This window comes from Epithele typhae (assembly GCF_022376455.1).
Source record: "Epithele typhae strain CBS 203.58 chromosome Unknown BXZ73scaffold_38, whole genome shotgun sequence".
In the NCBI taxonomy this organism is placed as follows: Eukaryota; Fungi; Basidiomycota; class Agaricomycetes; order Polyporales; family Epitheliaceae; genus Epithele; species Epithele typhae.
Genome location: NW_025954229.1, coordinates 211,281 through 225,962, shown reverse-complemented (window position 1 = coordinate 225,962; position 14,682 = coordinate 211,281). Strand labels below are relative to the sequence as shown.

The 14,682-nt window shown below is 59.8% G+C and overlaps 6 protein-coding genes across 6 annotated transcripts; 1 reads left to right on the top strand and 5 right to left on the bottom strand.

Moving 5' to 3' along the window:
• Nucleotides 1-241: 241 nt before the first annotated feature.
• On the bottom strand, nucleotides 242-1,051 carry BXZ73DRAFT_78987 (uncharacterized protein; the record flags this gene model as incomplete). The annotated part of the gene is made up of 1 exon (XM_048022982.1): nucleotides 242-1,051. One exon carries the CDS (start codon nucleotides 1,049-1,051, stop codon nucleotides 242-244), a length of 810 nt encoding a protein of 269 aa, XP_047876052.1.
• A 2,107-nt stretch (nucleotides 1,052-3,158) lies between these two features.
• Nucleotides 3,159-4,265, bottom strand: BXZ73DRAFT_49800 (uncharacterized protein; the record flags this gene model as incomplete). The annotated part of the gene is made up of 3 exons (XM_048020319.1): nucleotides 3,159-3,572; nucleotides 3,672-3,865; nucleotides 3,932-4,265. The coding sequence occupies 3 exons, from the start codon at nucleotides 4,263-4,265 to the stop codon at nucleotides 3,159-3,161; spliced, it is 942 nt and encodes a 313-aa protein (XP_047876051.1).
• Nucleotides 4,266-5,098: 833 nt separating this feature from the next.
• Nucleotides 5,099-6,102, bottom strand: BXZ73DRAFT_49804 (uncharacterized protein; the record flags this gene model as incomplete). The annotated part of the gene is made up of 3 exons (XM_048020321.1): nucleotides 5,099-5,401; nucleotides 5,455-5,716; nucleotides 5,771-6,102. 3 exons carry the CDS (start codon nucleotides 6,100-6,102, stop codon nucleotides 5,099-5,101), a joined length of 897 nt encoding a protein of 298 aa, XP_047876050.1.
• Nucleotides 6,103-6,683: 581 nt separating this feature from the next.
• On the bottom strand, nucleotides 6,684-7,584 carry BXZ73DRAFT_103191 (uncharacterized protein; the record flags this gene model as incomplete). The annotated part of the gene is made up of 5 exons (XM_048015501.1): nucleotides 6,684-6,869; nucleotides 6,938-7,042; nucleotides 7,098-7,219; nucleotides 7,267-7,354; nucleotides 7,408-7,584. 5 exons carry the CDS (start codon nucleotides 7,582-7,584, stop codon nucleotides 6,684-6,686), a joined length of 678 nt encoding a protein of 225 aa, XP_047876049.1.
• An 864-nt stretch (nucleotides 7,585-8,448) lies between these two features.
• BXZ73DRAFT_91083 (riboflavin synthase domain-like protein) lies at nucleotides 8,449-10,593 on the top strand (the record flags this gene model as incomplete). The annotated part of the gene is made up of 15 exons (XM_048025853.1): nucleotides 8,449-8,527; nucleotides 8,556-8,650; nucleotides 8,699-8,717; nucleotides 8,748-8,871; nucleotides 8,901-8,969; nucleotides 9,037-9,072; nucleotides 9,096-9,215; nucleotides 9,242-9,257; nucleotides 9,341-9,477; nucleotides 9,548-9,596; nucleotides 9,647-9,691; nucleotides 9,773-9,822; nucleotides 9,885-10,058; nucleotides 10,102-10,193; nucleotides 10,262-10,593. 15 exons carry the CDS (start codon nucleotides 8,449-8,451, stop codon nucleotides 10,591-10,593), a joined length of 1,437 nt encoding a protein of 478 aa, XP_047876048.1.
• Nucleotides 10,594-10,803: 210 nt separating this feature from the next.
• BXZ73DRAFT_103189 (uncharacterized protein) lies at nucleotides 10,804-12,050 on the bottom strand (the record flags this gene model as incomplete). The annotated part of the gene is made up of 5 exons (XM_048015500.1): nucleotides 10,804-10,956; nucleotides 11,030-11,149; nucleotides 11,382-11,642; nucleotides 11,698-11,834; nucleotides 11,906-12,050. The coding sequence occupies 5 exons, from the start codon at nucleotides 12,048-12,050 to the stop codon at nucleotides 10,804-10,806; spliced, it is 816 nt and encodes a 271-aa protein (XP_047876047.1).
• Nucleotides 12,051-14,682: the final 2,632 nt, after the last annotated feature.

Genomic DNA, 14,682 nt, shown 5'->3' with positions numbered 1-14,682 from the left:
ATGCATCCGTCACCCCCGCCGGCCCGGTTGCAATCTACGCCGCTGCCGCTTCCCCAGGCGCGCTCACGCGCCCCCACGGGTGCGACGCTGCCCCGACATGTCTGATCACCGGCGCCTCTGGCGCTCCCACTCGAGCTCACTGTCGGAGACAGTGAGCTCACCTCCCCCTTTGTTTCAGACCGCACTTTTTGTATAGAATTTGCGATTAAAATATATTTGATAGTAAGCTACTATAGTAGGGCTAGCAAGTAGTGCTATAGCCCTGCGACAACGCGGAGGCCGAGGCGGAGGAGGGCGATGTGGAGGGCGACACGTCGAGGAGGGTGACGCGGGTAGACGCGGGCGATGCGCGGGGAAGTGGACGAGGAGGGGGAGGAGGGCGACGCGGGCGGACGCAGGCGACGTGGAGAGCGGTGTGGAGGAGGCGGGATACGGGCGGGCAGGTTGCGCGAAGGAGGCGGCAGGCGCGGGCGGAGCAGGGCGGCGTGGGCGAGCTGCGTGGGCGGGCTGCCAGGGCGAGGAAGAGGAGGGCGACGTCCGGAGGCGGAGGCGCGTGACGGGCAACGCAGGTGGAGGGCAGCGCGCGGGCAGAAGAGGGCAGCGCGCGGGCGGAAGAGGGCAGCGCGCGGGCGGAAGAGGGCAGCGCGCGGGCGGAGGGCAGCGCGCGGACGGAGGAGGGCTGTGTGGAGGAGGGACGAGGGTGCAGGAGGGCGAGGCGGAGAAGGCAGCGCGGAGGCGGAGGAAGGTGATGCGGAGGAGCGCGGCACAGAGGAGCGCGGTGACGCGGTGATGTGGAGGAGGTGGGTGACACAGGTAGAGGAGCGCGGCGCGAAGGAGGCGGCAGGCACGGGCGGAGAAGGGCGAGGAGGAGGAGCGCGGCGTGGGCGAGCTGCGTGGATGGGCGGCGCAGGGCGAGGAGGAGGAGAAGGGCGACACAGAGGCGGATGGCGCGGGCGGGCGACGCAGGCGGAGGAGAGTGCGCGGAGAGCGGCGTGGAGGAGGACGTCAGGGGGGACGTCTTCGGGCTGTCGTAGGCAGGGGGTATGGACATGGGTGGGCATCGGGAGTGCAGGATGGAGCGGAGGACTCACCAAATCGCTGCGGCCCCCTATTCCAGTCTCCATACTGAGAACGTCCTCATGCGGTGGGTTTGTTGTGAATGCAGTCGGGAAGGTGGTATAGGGCGGGATCGAGGTCGAGGGAGTTAGGAGGAGAGAAGGTCGGTGTCACCTGGTGACACCGGAGTCCAATGGCAGACAACAGTCGACCGTATGGTCGCTATTGTCTGCCTGGGCAGAGCGGGGAGGAGGAGGAGGAGAGGACGGACGGACGGCGAAGGGGAGGGACGCCGCCGCGACGCGTGGTGTGCATTACAGCCACGCGACGATGCGCGCCACGCGTCCTTGCCGCCCATCGAGGCGCGTCTCCACGGGCGCGCATCACGGATCACCGGATGCATCCGCACCCTGCCGAAAGGCTGTCGCAACGGATGCTCCCGGCGATTAGCAGCTGCTCGAAGGCGGGCTCGCCGGCAAGACGGTTGCGGATGTCCGACTCACAGTACGAGAGTACACACTTGGGGAGGTCTTCGCGCTTCGCACCGACACTGTCTGCGATGGTTTCCAGCTCGAAAAGGAAGTCCTTGACATTGCGGCCTTTGAACCGGGGGGCGGTTTTGGCGCGGGGCGGGGGCATCTTCGTCGCAGGTGTAGACATGCTTGGTTGCGTGCGTAGCGGAGGTGGCGTACGAGTTCGAGTCGGTGATGGGGAAGTTGGCGAACGGGTTAAGGGCGATAGCGGGGGAGGAGAGAGAGGAGTCGATGCGCGCAACACTCTCTGGCGAGCAGTTGAAGTATCCTCCACGCGTGCTTGATTCGTTCGGTTCTCCGGACGTGTGCTCAATCGCTGTGGTGCGCCTCGGCTGTTCGGCGGTAATGGCAGCGGTGGAGTTGGTTTGGCGGCGAGTCGTGACGATCGTCGGCCCGGGCCGTCGGGATGTTCAAGTTTGGTCTTACCGCGCTCGCCCGTGTTGTGGGCCTGGTATTTGCAGGCGCGAATGTTCCCCGTTCGACTGAAGGGTTGCCGCTTGAGCTCGCCAAAGGCATGTTGACTAAGTGTTGGAGTAGAACGAGTCTGGACGGGGACGAGAGAGACGAGGTTGCCCCCCTGCGGTGGTCACCAATTGTGGGGATTCCTTCGCGTAGTCTTCAGACCTTGTAGAAATGTTCGCGTTGAACGCGACTAGACTGAGCGCGACGGACGCGCGTTGGCTGATACGACGGATAAACGGAAAGACGGATACGACGGATACGACGGTTACACGGGCACGGATAAGTCGGATGCGCGGGGGAGAACGAGCAGCGGACACGACAGAAACCGAGTGAGTGTGGGGGAAAGGAACTGACATTCTTCGTGTGTGCGTGCTACTTTTATACATGTGCAGGTACTACTTCTTCACCAAGTGTGCTCGGTGACTTCTGGCCGCTCGGACGACACGTGACCGTGTTCTGTCGCGCACGCGCGTGCTTCAGAGTGCCCGCGCGCGCGGGACTCCTACAAAGGTGCAGGCGCAGTAAGGCGCTGTGTGTGCCCGGCTGCCTCGTGCTGGACTTCCTCGTGGACGATAAGCCATGCAGAACGAAAGCGCGCGCTCATGTGTACGATAGGGTGGCCATTTGGATATTCATACTCATACTCTAGGTTAGGTCGTTGAACGACCCGGGCTTATTGGCTTCTTTCTATACTGCATTCACATACACACCTGCATTCATCATCGACGCTCATTTGTACATCAGTCATTTATGCGCAATAACTTATGCTCTATGGCTTTAGGCCTACTCCACTGTGTCTGAGCGAGAAGATCCGCCTTGTGACACACGGCCCGAAGAGCTTGGCGGCTTCCTCAATTTCCCCAACGTCGATCATCGCAGGCACACTGGTCCTTCATCTCCGTGTCAGAAGGTTTGAATCATAAAGTCGTTATAGGTGGTCATGAAGACAGGGTCCCAGCCCATGATTACACCGCGTACCACCTGAACTCTACATCTAGCTACATCCCACCCTGCAGAAACTGCGACGATTATACTCATACATACAAGCCGCTTCCACGATCGGCAACCCCAAGTCACCCCGTCGCTGGGCTTCCGCGCACCACCCACTCAATGCCCGCCATGGCGCGAGTTCGCCCGCTCGTGCGCCGTCTTGATCGCCTTCCCCACCACGACCACAACCTCGCCGATCGCCGCGACCGTAGGCCCGCCGCCCGCCGCGACGCTCCCGGCCGCGACGAGCGTGGTCGCAACCGCAGTGAGCACGTCCGGGTTCTCGCCCACCACGAGCGCGACGGCCTCCATCGTCGCGAGCAGCCAGACCGGCACCCGCGCGGATATGCTCGCGGGGAGCTGGTGTGGGGTCGGAGCCGGGCGCAGGAACGGGAGCACGGGGAGGGCGAAGAGCGACCCGGAGCTGTACGCGGGCGGCTTGGGGATGACGGCGGCCTTTGGGGCGGGGGCGGGGGCAGGATTCTTCTCCTTCGAGTCCTTGTCCTTCTCGGAGACGGAGGAGGAGGATGCCTCCCGCGTCTTGGGTCGGAAGAAGGAAGCGGTGGTCGAAGGCGCAGGCATCGTCGCGCTACGCGTAGGCTTCGTAGGGCGTGCGGCGGATGCATTGACGTCGACCCGGTCCGGGTCCGCAGACGCGAAGAAGCTGCCAGTGACCGCCTGGAAGAGCGACGGCGCGGGGCAGGAGGCGCGGTCGCCGCAGCAGCGGTCGGCGTGGCGTCCGACGTGCTTCCTTGACGAGCTTCCACAGCCCGCAGACTTGCGCTCGACCGCAATCTCGCGCGTCTTGCGCTCGTCGATGTTCCCTGATGGATCCCACCACCCGTCAGCATCTACGGAGGTTCGCAACAGTCAAGAAAGGGAGCACTCACAACCCATATTTTTCACCGCGGCCGAGAAGTTCGCCCACGTCCACGCCCAGCCTTCGCCGTGCAGCGCGCGCATGACCTTCTCGACCTCGCCGACGCGCGCGCGGGGCTTTTTCCCCATGAAGTGCAGCGCGACCGCAGGCCAGTGCGCGCGAGGGATCTTGCGGGCGGCGCAGGCGCCTTCGACGAGAGCGAGCCACGCCGCGGCGGAAGGGTCGTCCTTGCGCTTGGGCTTGCCCCGGAACTCAGGCACGAGGTGATCGGGTGCGGAGGCGTCCCAATCTTTGAGGGCGGATTCGAGGTTGAAGGTGGTTGGGCCGAAGATGAGTGAGAACATATTTGAGTGTGAAGAATTGGTGGAGAGTGTAGTCGTGATGGGGAGTGTGAGGGCGTAGTGGGGTCGTGAGGGTGGTCAGAAGGTGGTTGAGTCGTTAAAGCAGTGCTGTGGTGGAGAGCTGTGTGGACAGAATTCAGTCCCGTCCAGTGGAATAGAGTAAGCGACAAATGCTCCCACCTGTTGGAGTGAGGAACGGAGAAAAAGTGAAGTGGTCGTGCAAGTGGTCGAGCAAACGCCGTTGGTAACTGTCCGGACACCAACTGGAGGCTTAGTGGGGGTTCCACGAAAGATGGAAAATGTACCGACCTCGGGCGTGGCCTTTTGTAAGGACTGACCACTGTCCCAATTTCCACGGCCAGTGTCTTTGTTCGACGTTATGGGAGTGGATTAAGGAGAGAAGTGGGAGGAGCAAGCCATTGTCCCGCGTTGCGAAGGCGTAATTAAAACCATGTGCTTTCGCGTATCAGCATTGTAGCCCACGTGATTGGAGGTAAGTATGTCTCGGCGTCTAATGCACCCTTTTCTGAACACCACCTTGAGGCTGAGGTGACCCCGTTCCCAGACCACCCTCATATTCAGGGGTTTTTGAACAAGATTCGAGGTCGTCGATAGCCCCCACGACTTGTGGTCCGGCGTGCATCCACCATATCCTAATGCGGCATTAATAGATGCCGTCGCAGTTTTAACATCGCTTCAGTACATTCAAATTTCCCTTCGTCTAGCGAACAATAGCCCACCCCGTAATCGGCCCCAACCGTCTCCGTATCGCCGGGAATGTGCCACGCCCTCAACCTGCATGTACTGTCCCGACCCAACCAGTTTCTCCCGAGTCATCAGCGCCCCCCGCTCCATCGCTGGACGTCCCCACGCACCTCGTCCTTCTTCAGCGGCGTCCGCATCCCAACGAAGCAGATGATCATCACCGCGACGTACTGCGTCGCGAGCGCGCACGCGACGAACAGCACGAAGTTGCCGGTAGTCGGGTTGAACTTCTGCAGGGGGTCGTCCGGGTGTGGGATTGGGATGAGGTTCCCGTCCGCGTCGAAGCCGAAGGTGGGCTTCGCGAAGCCGCCCACGATCGAGTACACGACGCGCGCGGTCACGAACGGAAGCGAGAGCAGGACTCCCGTGAGGAGCTGCGTGGTGTCGACTGAGCCTGATGGAAGGAGACAAAGGGGGAAGGACACACCTGTCGGCGGTACTTCAGGATCTCCGCACGCCTCATGTACGCACTGAAGACGATCCAGACGAGGGCGATGTAGACGCCAGCGAGGACAGCGTACGCGCCCTGCCGGAAGCTGGTTGCCTGGTCGATGTCGTCCTGATTCTTCGCGTTCGGAAGTGCGGAGGCACTGTAGGCGAGGAGCACGAAGGCGAGCGTGGTGATCGCTTGCAGGACAACCAAGCCACGGTCGAACATGAAGGAGCGTTTGGCGAGGGTAAATTGGCAGCTTTGGAGGAAACTGAATTAGCATCCTCGATGAGCACGGGGGAATGCAACTTACACAATGGAGAGAAATCCCGTAATGGCCCCCATGAGGGGCGAGAGGCCTGCGGATTCAAGAACTGGGTAGACGGCCGCGAGAGTATGATTTGAAATATCCTGGGTGGAAACGATAGCGAGGATGCCAGCGGTGATGACCACTGGCATTTCGGGTGAGGACGGGAGAGAGGGTGACGAAAAGAGTCTCACGGAGAGAAAGAATGCGAGCCCCATCCAGCCCCCATGCTTGTTGAAGCCATAGCGGAAGCAGAACACGAGAGCGACGATCAGGACCGGAATGTAAAGGACAATCTGGACCACGGCCGTGATTGCACGATCGTCGAACTTGACCATGGTGCGGAGCAGAAGGACACCTGGCAGGAGAAAGAGAGTGAAAGCGAGGGGGATAGGAAAGAAAACGAGGACGCTTCGGAAGCTCAATCGCCCGCTGATTTTGTACCCGAAGCGTGCCTCGTCTCGGACCGAAATGGCGCAGCGAGGGACCGCCTTCCTCATTGCTAACGCCGTCAATGGGCGCAGATCAGTCCTCCGGTTGACTCTCGAGCGCAGTTACACACCGCAACAGGAGCCACCTCTTTACGTTATTGTTCAGAAGCCGCTTTCGACGAAGGCGGTGTATTGAATGAAGACAAAAGGCAGCTTTTTAGTGGCAGAACGTGCCAACTCGAGGCAGAGGAAGCTGGGGGAATGCGATCAAACCGCATGAAGATTCCTCGGACCGAGGTGACGGAAGCGCCCACGGACCGAGGGTGAGTCTTCCAAGTCACTTCACACCCTGCCTTCGCTTGCGGTGGAGACGTACCGGGGGAAATATGGTGAGCGTATGAAGATCCAAGATTATAGCGTCTGTACAGTACTGAATTATGGACCGACAGCTGGAAGGTCACCGGAGTCTAAGTATCGCCCCATCCGAATTACTCCTCAACACGAGAGGAAGCTGGCAGGGAAGGGGAGGCGGGAAGCTTGCTGGGCCGCCTCCACCTTGAGTCAGGTTTTGCTTTATTCTTTTTCTGGAATTGCGTATACTGTGTCGGGCCGTACCACTTGCCGCCGATGGAGAGCAGCTTCGCAGCAGGCGAGTCTTTCGAGAAGTCGCCCTTCTGCCAATGGGGGATTGAAGTGGAACCCGCGACCTGCTCGTCGTCTATCCAGACCCCCCGGAGATCACCTTCCGAGGCAGTGACATCCCTACGCGAGCGTGGGCCAGGACGTTGAGGAAGTGGACAGGGAGCGGCGCGCGAATGGTGAGCTCGAAGGGCGACGGGCTGTACCGCTGCAAGAAACTCGTGAGCGACGGCATAGGGACTGGGCGAAGGGGAAGGACGCACAGTGACTGTCAGCTCCCATGAATGAAGAAATACAGTCTTGGGTATCGTCATGGCAGACCTGAGATCGCGCATCATTTTGCTCTTACTCGAGAGGCGGTATGTGGAGTCGCCAAGAATCGGAGCTGGGAGCTGGGTTAGAATGGGTGCACAGCTGATAAAGATCACTTACTGCGGAGGGATTGCGCTGCATGCGCTCGAAGCTGGCGCTTCAGGCCGGTATGTGGGGAGAGTTTGACGAGGATAAGAGGCAGATCTTTCTGGCGGACAGTGAGCAGGGGAATGCGACCACAAAGTATAACACTCACAGCACGAGCCACGACTTCATAGTCCGTACGAGCATTCTTTTCCAGTTCTCGCCTCGGGAGTCGGCACTACGTTGTACGGCCGGCTTTATAAAGCGCGGCCGGTTGTCATCAAAGAAGACATCCACGTGGCCGTTGGTGGCCACCAAGGGATCTGTAATGACGCCTTCACTGTTCGGGAACATGTCGGGTCCTCCGACGACAAGTGCAAGATACGACTTCTTCACCTCCCTTGAGGCAAACTGCTGCGAAAATAGCCTGGCGTTCCTCTTGTCAGTCGCCAACGCCAGAGCCCCCGTAGTATACTAAAAAAACATGTGTAAGCTGCGACAAAAGAGGAGACGAGCGAATATACCTTGTCTAAACGGTGCAATGGTAGCAACGGCTCATTGAGAAGTTGATAGTTCTCGATATCTGCCCTTCAGTCAGTCGCAGCAGAACAGCGATCTACACGGTAACTTACTGCGTAGCAACGTCTGGAACCTCTCGGCTGATCATCCTGTACAGAAGTCATGAGTACAAGTCGTGGATAAGACGGCGACAACCGTACCTGAGAGAAGTTCTCTTGTGATATGCCCTGTGTAACAAGACCGGCGGGCTTGTTGACAATGACAAGGGAGGGGTCAGCGTAGAGGAGAGCGCGTTCTGCGGTAAGCTTCTCTAGACTAATCAGCTGCGGTGCCCTAGGCTTGTTGTCCTCGGTTTTGACTGCTGCCTTATCGCGCTTCGCCTCCCCTCGTTGCACCGCTGGCGGCGCCGTATGCATACACCTGCAAGTCGAGCAAGCGGGGCGTCGAACCGACCTAGCGACAGAGCGAGCCGCGAACATCTGCGTAAATGGGTCTTTCAGCGCTCCTTCCTTCGGCCAGACAATCCGGGCTACCTTCTGTGTCTTGGGGTTTGGCTCTGGCTTGCAGGAACGAACGCGAAACGAGAGCGGAGAAAGTCTCGTGACACGCGTTGCGTGGCGTGTTCGGCGCTTGCGCCCATTTTTGCTCGCCGCCCAAAAGACACACAGATCTAGGCGCGCTCTGGCTTATCTGATAACGATGTCTTCCTCCCTCCCTTCACCACCCCCAACCCCATTAGCGAGCTCTCATCGCGCCAACGGCCAGCACGACGTCGAACGTACCCTCACCTTCTATACGCGACGGAGACGGGACTGCGCAAGATGTTGCCGACCGACTGGCTCGTCTGTGCCGGTGTCTGCACATCACCGCACATGTGCGAAGCATGGACGTCTATCCACCGGTACGTCCCCATCACCATCAGTCCAGAGTGGCGCTAAGATCGCTTTAGGAAAACCTCATAAATGAGTGTTTTGTGCTCTTTGTGGTCTCCACCACAGGTTCAGGACGCGAACCGCGAGCCATGACGCCTCTCTGGCACTTCTCCTCCGCGCCGACCTGCCACAAGACCTGTTCGAGATCTCACGTTCGCGGTGTTCGCTTTGGGGACAGCTCATACGAGAAGTTCTGCTGGCCGGGAAAGCTCCTGCAAGGAGGTTGCAACAGCTCGGGGCGCATGAACACTGTGGGAGAGGCGAAGGAGACGAGCAGCACCACCTGGGGTGAGTCATTTTGCTTCTCTGCATTGCCCCTGCCGACGTCGCCAACCCAGGATTGAAGGTGCCCTAGGTCCTGGATACTTACCTTGACCGAAGTGTTCTCCAAGTCCTCCCCATTCCAGCCATCAGACGGTCGATTCTCTTGACGATCTCCCGCCCGCACGCGTCTCTGTTACGGACGCGCCGGGCTGTGGTGGACGCCAAACGAGATCCGCTGGTAGCTGATAGGCAGTACCATACCGCTACATTGTTTTCAACAAGCGCATCACGTCCAGTGACTGGAATCAAGATGTTCGGCACTTCGAGTTCCAGCTTGATGAGGATATCCAGTAAGTGCTCCTCCGAATCTCCCCGTTTAGCTACTAACAATCCAGCACACAGATACGGCCGGGGATGTTGCCGTCATACATTCTGAGGCGGCACACGCAGACGTCGAGTCGTTCTTGTCATGCATAGGTTTTGCGAATACTTCGGATAATCCAATATTGGTGCAGCATATATTGAAAGGTGAGTATACAATCTTGGTCAGCGTCCTACACCACAGAGCTCTCCAGACCAACATCTGCCTGATCATCTCCGAGCACCACCACCATTCGGGAGATTTTTACGCGATACCTTGACATCAATGCGGTACCTCGGCGGTCGTTCTTTGCCTTGCTCCGTATTTTACTCCAGACGAGACAGAACGAGAAAAGCTCGACGAGTTCCTCAGCGAGGAAGGCGCGGTATGTGCATGCATTCGAGACATCATTCTTTAACTGATGGTACGTAGGACGAGCTATACGAGTACTGCCAAGACCACGCAGAACGATCCGCGAGTACTCGAAGAGTTCCGCTCAGCCAAGATCCCAAGGGAGTACATTTCGACCTTTTCCGCCCCTACGTCCTCGACAGTTCTCCATCGCGAGCTCCATCAAGGTACGGACCTCCTCCCTACTTCTTTCTCCTCGCTCTGACCACATCCCGTCAGGCACACCCGCGCAACATACACCTCTGCATCGCGATCGTCACCTACCGCACCATGCTCAAGATCCCCCGCAGTGGCACCTGCACGACCTGGCTTGCCGGCCTCGCGCCTGGCACCAGCTCCGCGTCGGCCTCCAGAAAGGTTTCATCGCCCTCCCTCACGACCGAGCACGCCCGTCATCTGCATCGGGCCCGGCACAGGCGTCGCCCCCATGCGCGCCGTCATCCAAGAGCGCGTCCACCTCTCCACCTCTGGCCCCAGTCCTCCATCCCTCCCCTTCTCCCGACCCCACTTTGAACACGCTCTACTTCGGCTGCCGCTCCGAGAGCAAAGACCACCACTACGGATCGGAGTGGACGGCGCTCGCCGCCGCGGCTCGCTCACCTACCGCCCGCGTTCTCGCGCGACGGTCCCGCGGGCGCGGCGCGGCGGTACGTGCAGGACCTGCTGCGGCAGGACGCGGCGCGCGTGTGGGCGCTCGTTGGGGAGCGCGGCGCGCGCGTGTATGTGTCCGGGTCGGCGAACAAGATGCCCGCGGGGGTGCGCGCCGCGCTCGTGTTCGCGGCGGAGAGCGCGGGGGGGTTGGCAGAGGCGGATGCGAGGGAGTACGTGGCGGGGATGGAGCGCGAGGGGAGGTTGGTCGAAGAGTGTTGGAGCTGAGTGGACTAGTGTTGAGTCTGAGTGCTGTGTACATATTAAAAGTTATACAGGCGTGCGTCCGTTCCACGGGTGGGATATGCATACACATCCAGGTTGTCCATTATACACAGGTATCGTCGAATCGTCTATAAACCAAACCAGAAAACGAACGATGTCCGTGTCCGTGTCCGTGTCCGTCACCAGAGTCCATATAAAGTAACCGGGCTGCCTTCACGTACTCGAGTGCGAGAGCGTGAGCTGCTCCAAGTGCACGCTCCGGATCCCGAACGTGTAGCTGTTGCTGCGCTGCACCGCCGGCGAGCGTGCACTCGCGACCGTGCCCAGCCGGACCTCGAGCGCGCGCGCGCCGCGGACGAGAACGAACTGCGAGAACCCAATGCATCAGCACTCCTGCCGTCCGCGCCCCCGCCATCGAACTCGAGCAAACGGAACTCACCCCGTCCTTGTGCAGCGGAACTGCGAGCGCGGCGCCGAGGAGCACGAGCGCGACGACGAGCGCCGGCGCGAGGTCCAGCGCGGCGTAGAGCGCGACGCTGCCCGTCGTCGGGCTGAACCGCTGTGCGCTGCCGTGCGCGATGCGGTGCGGCCGTCGCTCGGCGCGAAGGTGATCGGGGAAGGAGAAAATGCTCCGAGGAGCGCGTAGAGGACGCGGAGGAGGAGGAAGGGAGCGTGGTGGTGATTGCGTAGAGGAGCTAGCGTGCGCCGCGAAGAGTGTGCGTTAGCTGGAGCCGCAAAAAATGAATCGAGCAGAGAGACAGGGGAATGACCGAACCGAGAACGGGACGCACCAAGCGACGGTTGCGCATGACGTGCGCGCGGTGGAAGAGAAGATAGACAACGGCGGCGGCGAGCGCGGCGAGCACGCACGCGATGACGACGAAGCCGGCGCGGCGAAGGGCGGTGCCGGTGTAGACGTCATGCTGGCTCCGTGCTGAGACGATGTCGGCCCACCCAACGAGGAAGAGGAGCACGGCGACGTAGGGGAAGAACTGCAGCAAAGGGAGGGCGGTGCGCATCAAGAACTCGTGCTCCAGCACGCCAACTGTCCACTAGTGCTCCTTTGTCAGTTCCCCAGAAATGTAAGGAAGGGAAGCGTCCTTACACGATCTCAGTGAACCCTGAGACGGCGTTCACCAGCGGAGCAAGGCTCACCGCGTCGAGAGACGTTGCGGCCACGCCTAAGGGAACGCTCGTCGGGAACTGTGATAACAGCAGGCGCAGCACGCTCATCGCCACTTGCACTGTTCCTCGCGTTAGCACGCATATTCTTCGATGTGGGGACTGTGCAGCTGCGGAGCACAGGCGCACACACCCACACAAAGTAGGACGAGCATGACCCATCCCGTCCGCCGCTTCGCCACCCTGCGCGCGAGGCACACGCAGCACGCCACCGCGACGAGGAGGTAGACGAAACCCTGGATGATGGCCGCGATTGCATGAGCGTCGAGAAATTGCATCCGGCGGCCCGGCGTGCGCCTGCGAGGAGAGAGCGGTCGGGGAAGCGGCCGGTTTGAGGGTGGCGGTCAGCGTGAGGAAAGATGTGGGGGAGCGGAACCAGGCTCCGTGTGTGAGGCCGTGCCTAAAAGTACCCCTCGAGGGCGTCCCGCAGTCTTTCGAGACGACGAGGCTATTGGGGAGGGCTGCCGGCGCCCCGAAGGGCGGCCTCTCAGGGCATGAGGAAGGGCGTGGGTGGTCTAGATCATGACCCCAGTCGCACGTCCGTAGCGGGTCGCGAAATTGAGTTCGAGAGCAAAGGACACCGCGAGTCGACTCTGTGACGGAGAACGACAGCGACGTGCGTGCCGTCTCACCGTGAGCCTACGACATTAGGTTAGCAGGATCATCTTGGGGACATCGACAGGAAGCGTTGTCCGCATGTGTTGGAACTCACCTGTTATCGGGCGCGGTGTGGGCGGGTGGGAGGGCAGCGGCGGTGAATCGCCGAGAGCTGAATTGACGGCTTTGAACACCGCGTATACTTACGGGATGCTCGAGTGCTCATGAAGCGTCACCGTGGATTAGTTGAATTAGCGATGATTCCAGCAGATGGCAGGTGAGGAAGGTTGGTAGACCAGTGGTGGATGCAATAATTTGACAGTTGCTGTGATCGGGGTGCCTTCCCAGTTTTGGTGGTCTCGCGCGACACCATGGCAGTTACTGGCAACACTGAAGCTTGAAGCTGAAGTTTGACAGCGTGGGGCTCCACTTTATGTATGCAGTACTGGTTGTTGACAAGAAGCTCAAATATTTGACCGCGTGGGCCTCAAGCCGAAAAGCGCCCGTGCAGCGCAGAAGTCGAGCCTCGAGTCCTCCTCCCGGCGTACGAACCTTGCCGTCATCCATCGACTGTCCTTGTACGCACCCGCCATGCTGCTTCCACCTTGTCTTCCACCTTTCTTCTCGCACCTCTCCCCCAGTAGCGATGGGGTGGCTCCAGTGGCCTGCACCGTCTACTCCGCCTCCGAAGCATGCTAGAAGTCGTTCTGAAGAAACCCTGGATCGAGCTATCGATATCCTCGTGCCAGCCGCCGTCTGGAGCATACGTGCAGTGAAGGATGTCAGCGCTCTTGCCGCCAATTCATACACCCCTCTCGAACACCTATCCCCCGCTGCTATCATCATCGGGACTTGGGCTGCGAGCAGCGCCTTTAGACGATCCAAGCGCAAAGCACGATCACTGTCCACGCGACTTCAACGATTCATGGGGAGCTCACCGTCCACCAGACCTGTAACCAAGTGCGTCCATCATGCTTTTATTTCGCGTGCGTCTTGACGCTAATCGCTCGTTGGTGTTCAGAGCCTCTGGCGGCGCACGCAGGACGAAGCCCCAGAACATGGGATATGACGCGCGCGAAACCTGAGCCTCGGATTCAAGGACACCACTGGGAGATAGTAAAAAGGGGGAGATTCGGACGGATCGTGAGCGTGTTTCTTCCTCTCACGACGTGCGCGATCGAACGAGAGGTTGGTCCCCCAGGTGGCCAGGGATGTTTCGGAAACCATCCGATCGAGAAGGAAACACAGTGCGTACATATCCCGTTGTTCTACCCGGGGCACGAACGGACGCCGGTCTGATGGTCTGCGTTCACAGGGACGCCAGAGGATGCGGAATGAGGGGCGACTTACTGTTCCGCGTCACATCCGGGATCGACGCCAGCTGACGAGGGGGCGGGCGCGACGCGAAAGCGGCATCGGATCGTGAGCAAAGATAGCCCATTGTACTGTTTGTATTTTCTAGGATACGTGAATCAACCTCTCACTGAAGATATTTGGAGCCGACTGCGAGTGCACAGGCGTACACATGCACTGAGCCTCTTCGGCCCAGCGCGGAAGGAGTGAGCCCGGGACACGATCCGACAATTTCGAGTCCGAATTGATCCACATGCGGCAGATCGTGAGTATTCACCGCTCCCAAAGTGTGTCCGTACTAATATGCCGCATCTCAGCTGCCCCGTCTCGGCCCGCGGATGTTGCAAGCTCATGTCTAGGATCATCATAGGTACTCTACTGCAGCTTGGGCAACCGGGGAGACCCCACTTGTTCCCGCTCGGATACGAACGGCGCGAACCTCGTCGTAGTCTCGCCTCCCGGTACGCTCGGGGGCATTGCGCATGGCGGGCTGTTTTCGATCCCGCCGTCATAGCTAAGAAGATGCTGGAGGTCTTCCCGGGATGGGGACGGCGGCTGATATCAAGTTTCAACGTCGTACTTACCTGGGCCTCTTTGACCGCAACCAAATCGTATGGTTTAGATTTGCTATTGCAGTTGATCATCCGTTTGATTCGAAACTGTGCTGGTGAACCGAACAAGCGCCAATAACTATGACAATGTACTTATCAGACACGCTGTGGGAGAATGGGGCCACCTGGCACCGGAGCGGTGTTAGAACGATTGTGGGTTGATCGTGGGTTCATTGTGGGTTCATTGTGGCCGCATAAGAGACAATGTGACCTTGGAAGTTGAAAGGTGCTGCGAAGCCTCTGCGTCGAGCGAGGCCACTGTGGACCCCGATGTCAACGAATGTGGGAGACGGGCGCTAGATCCGCTGCGTTAGCCGTTTAAGGTTTCCCGTCGCGTGGGCAGCGAAAA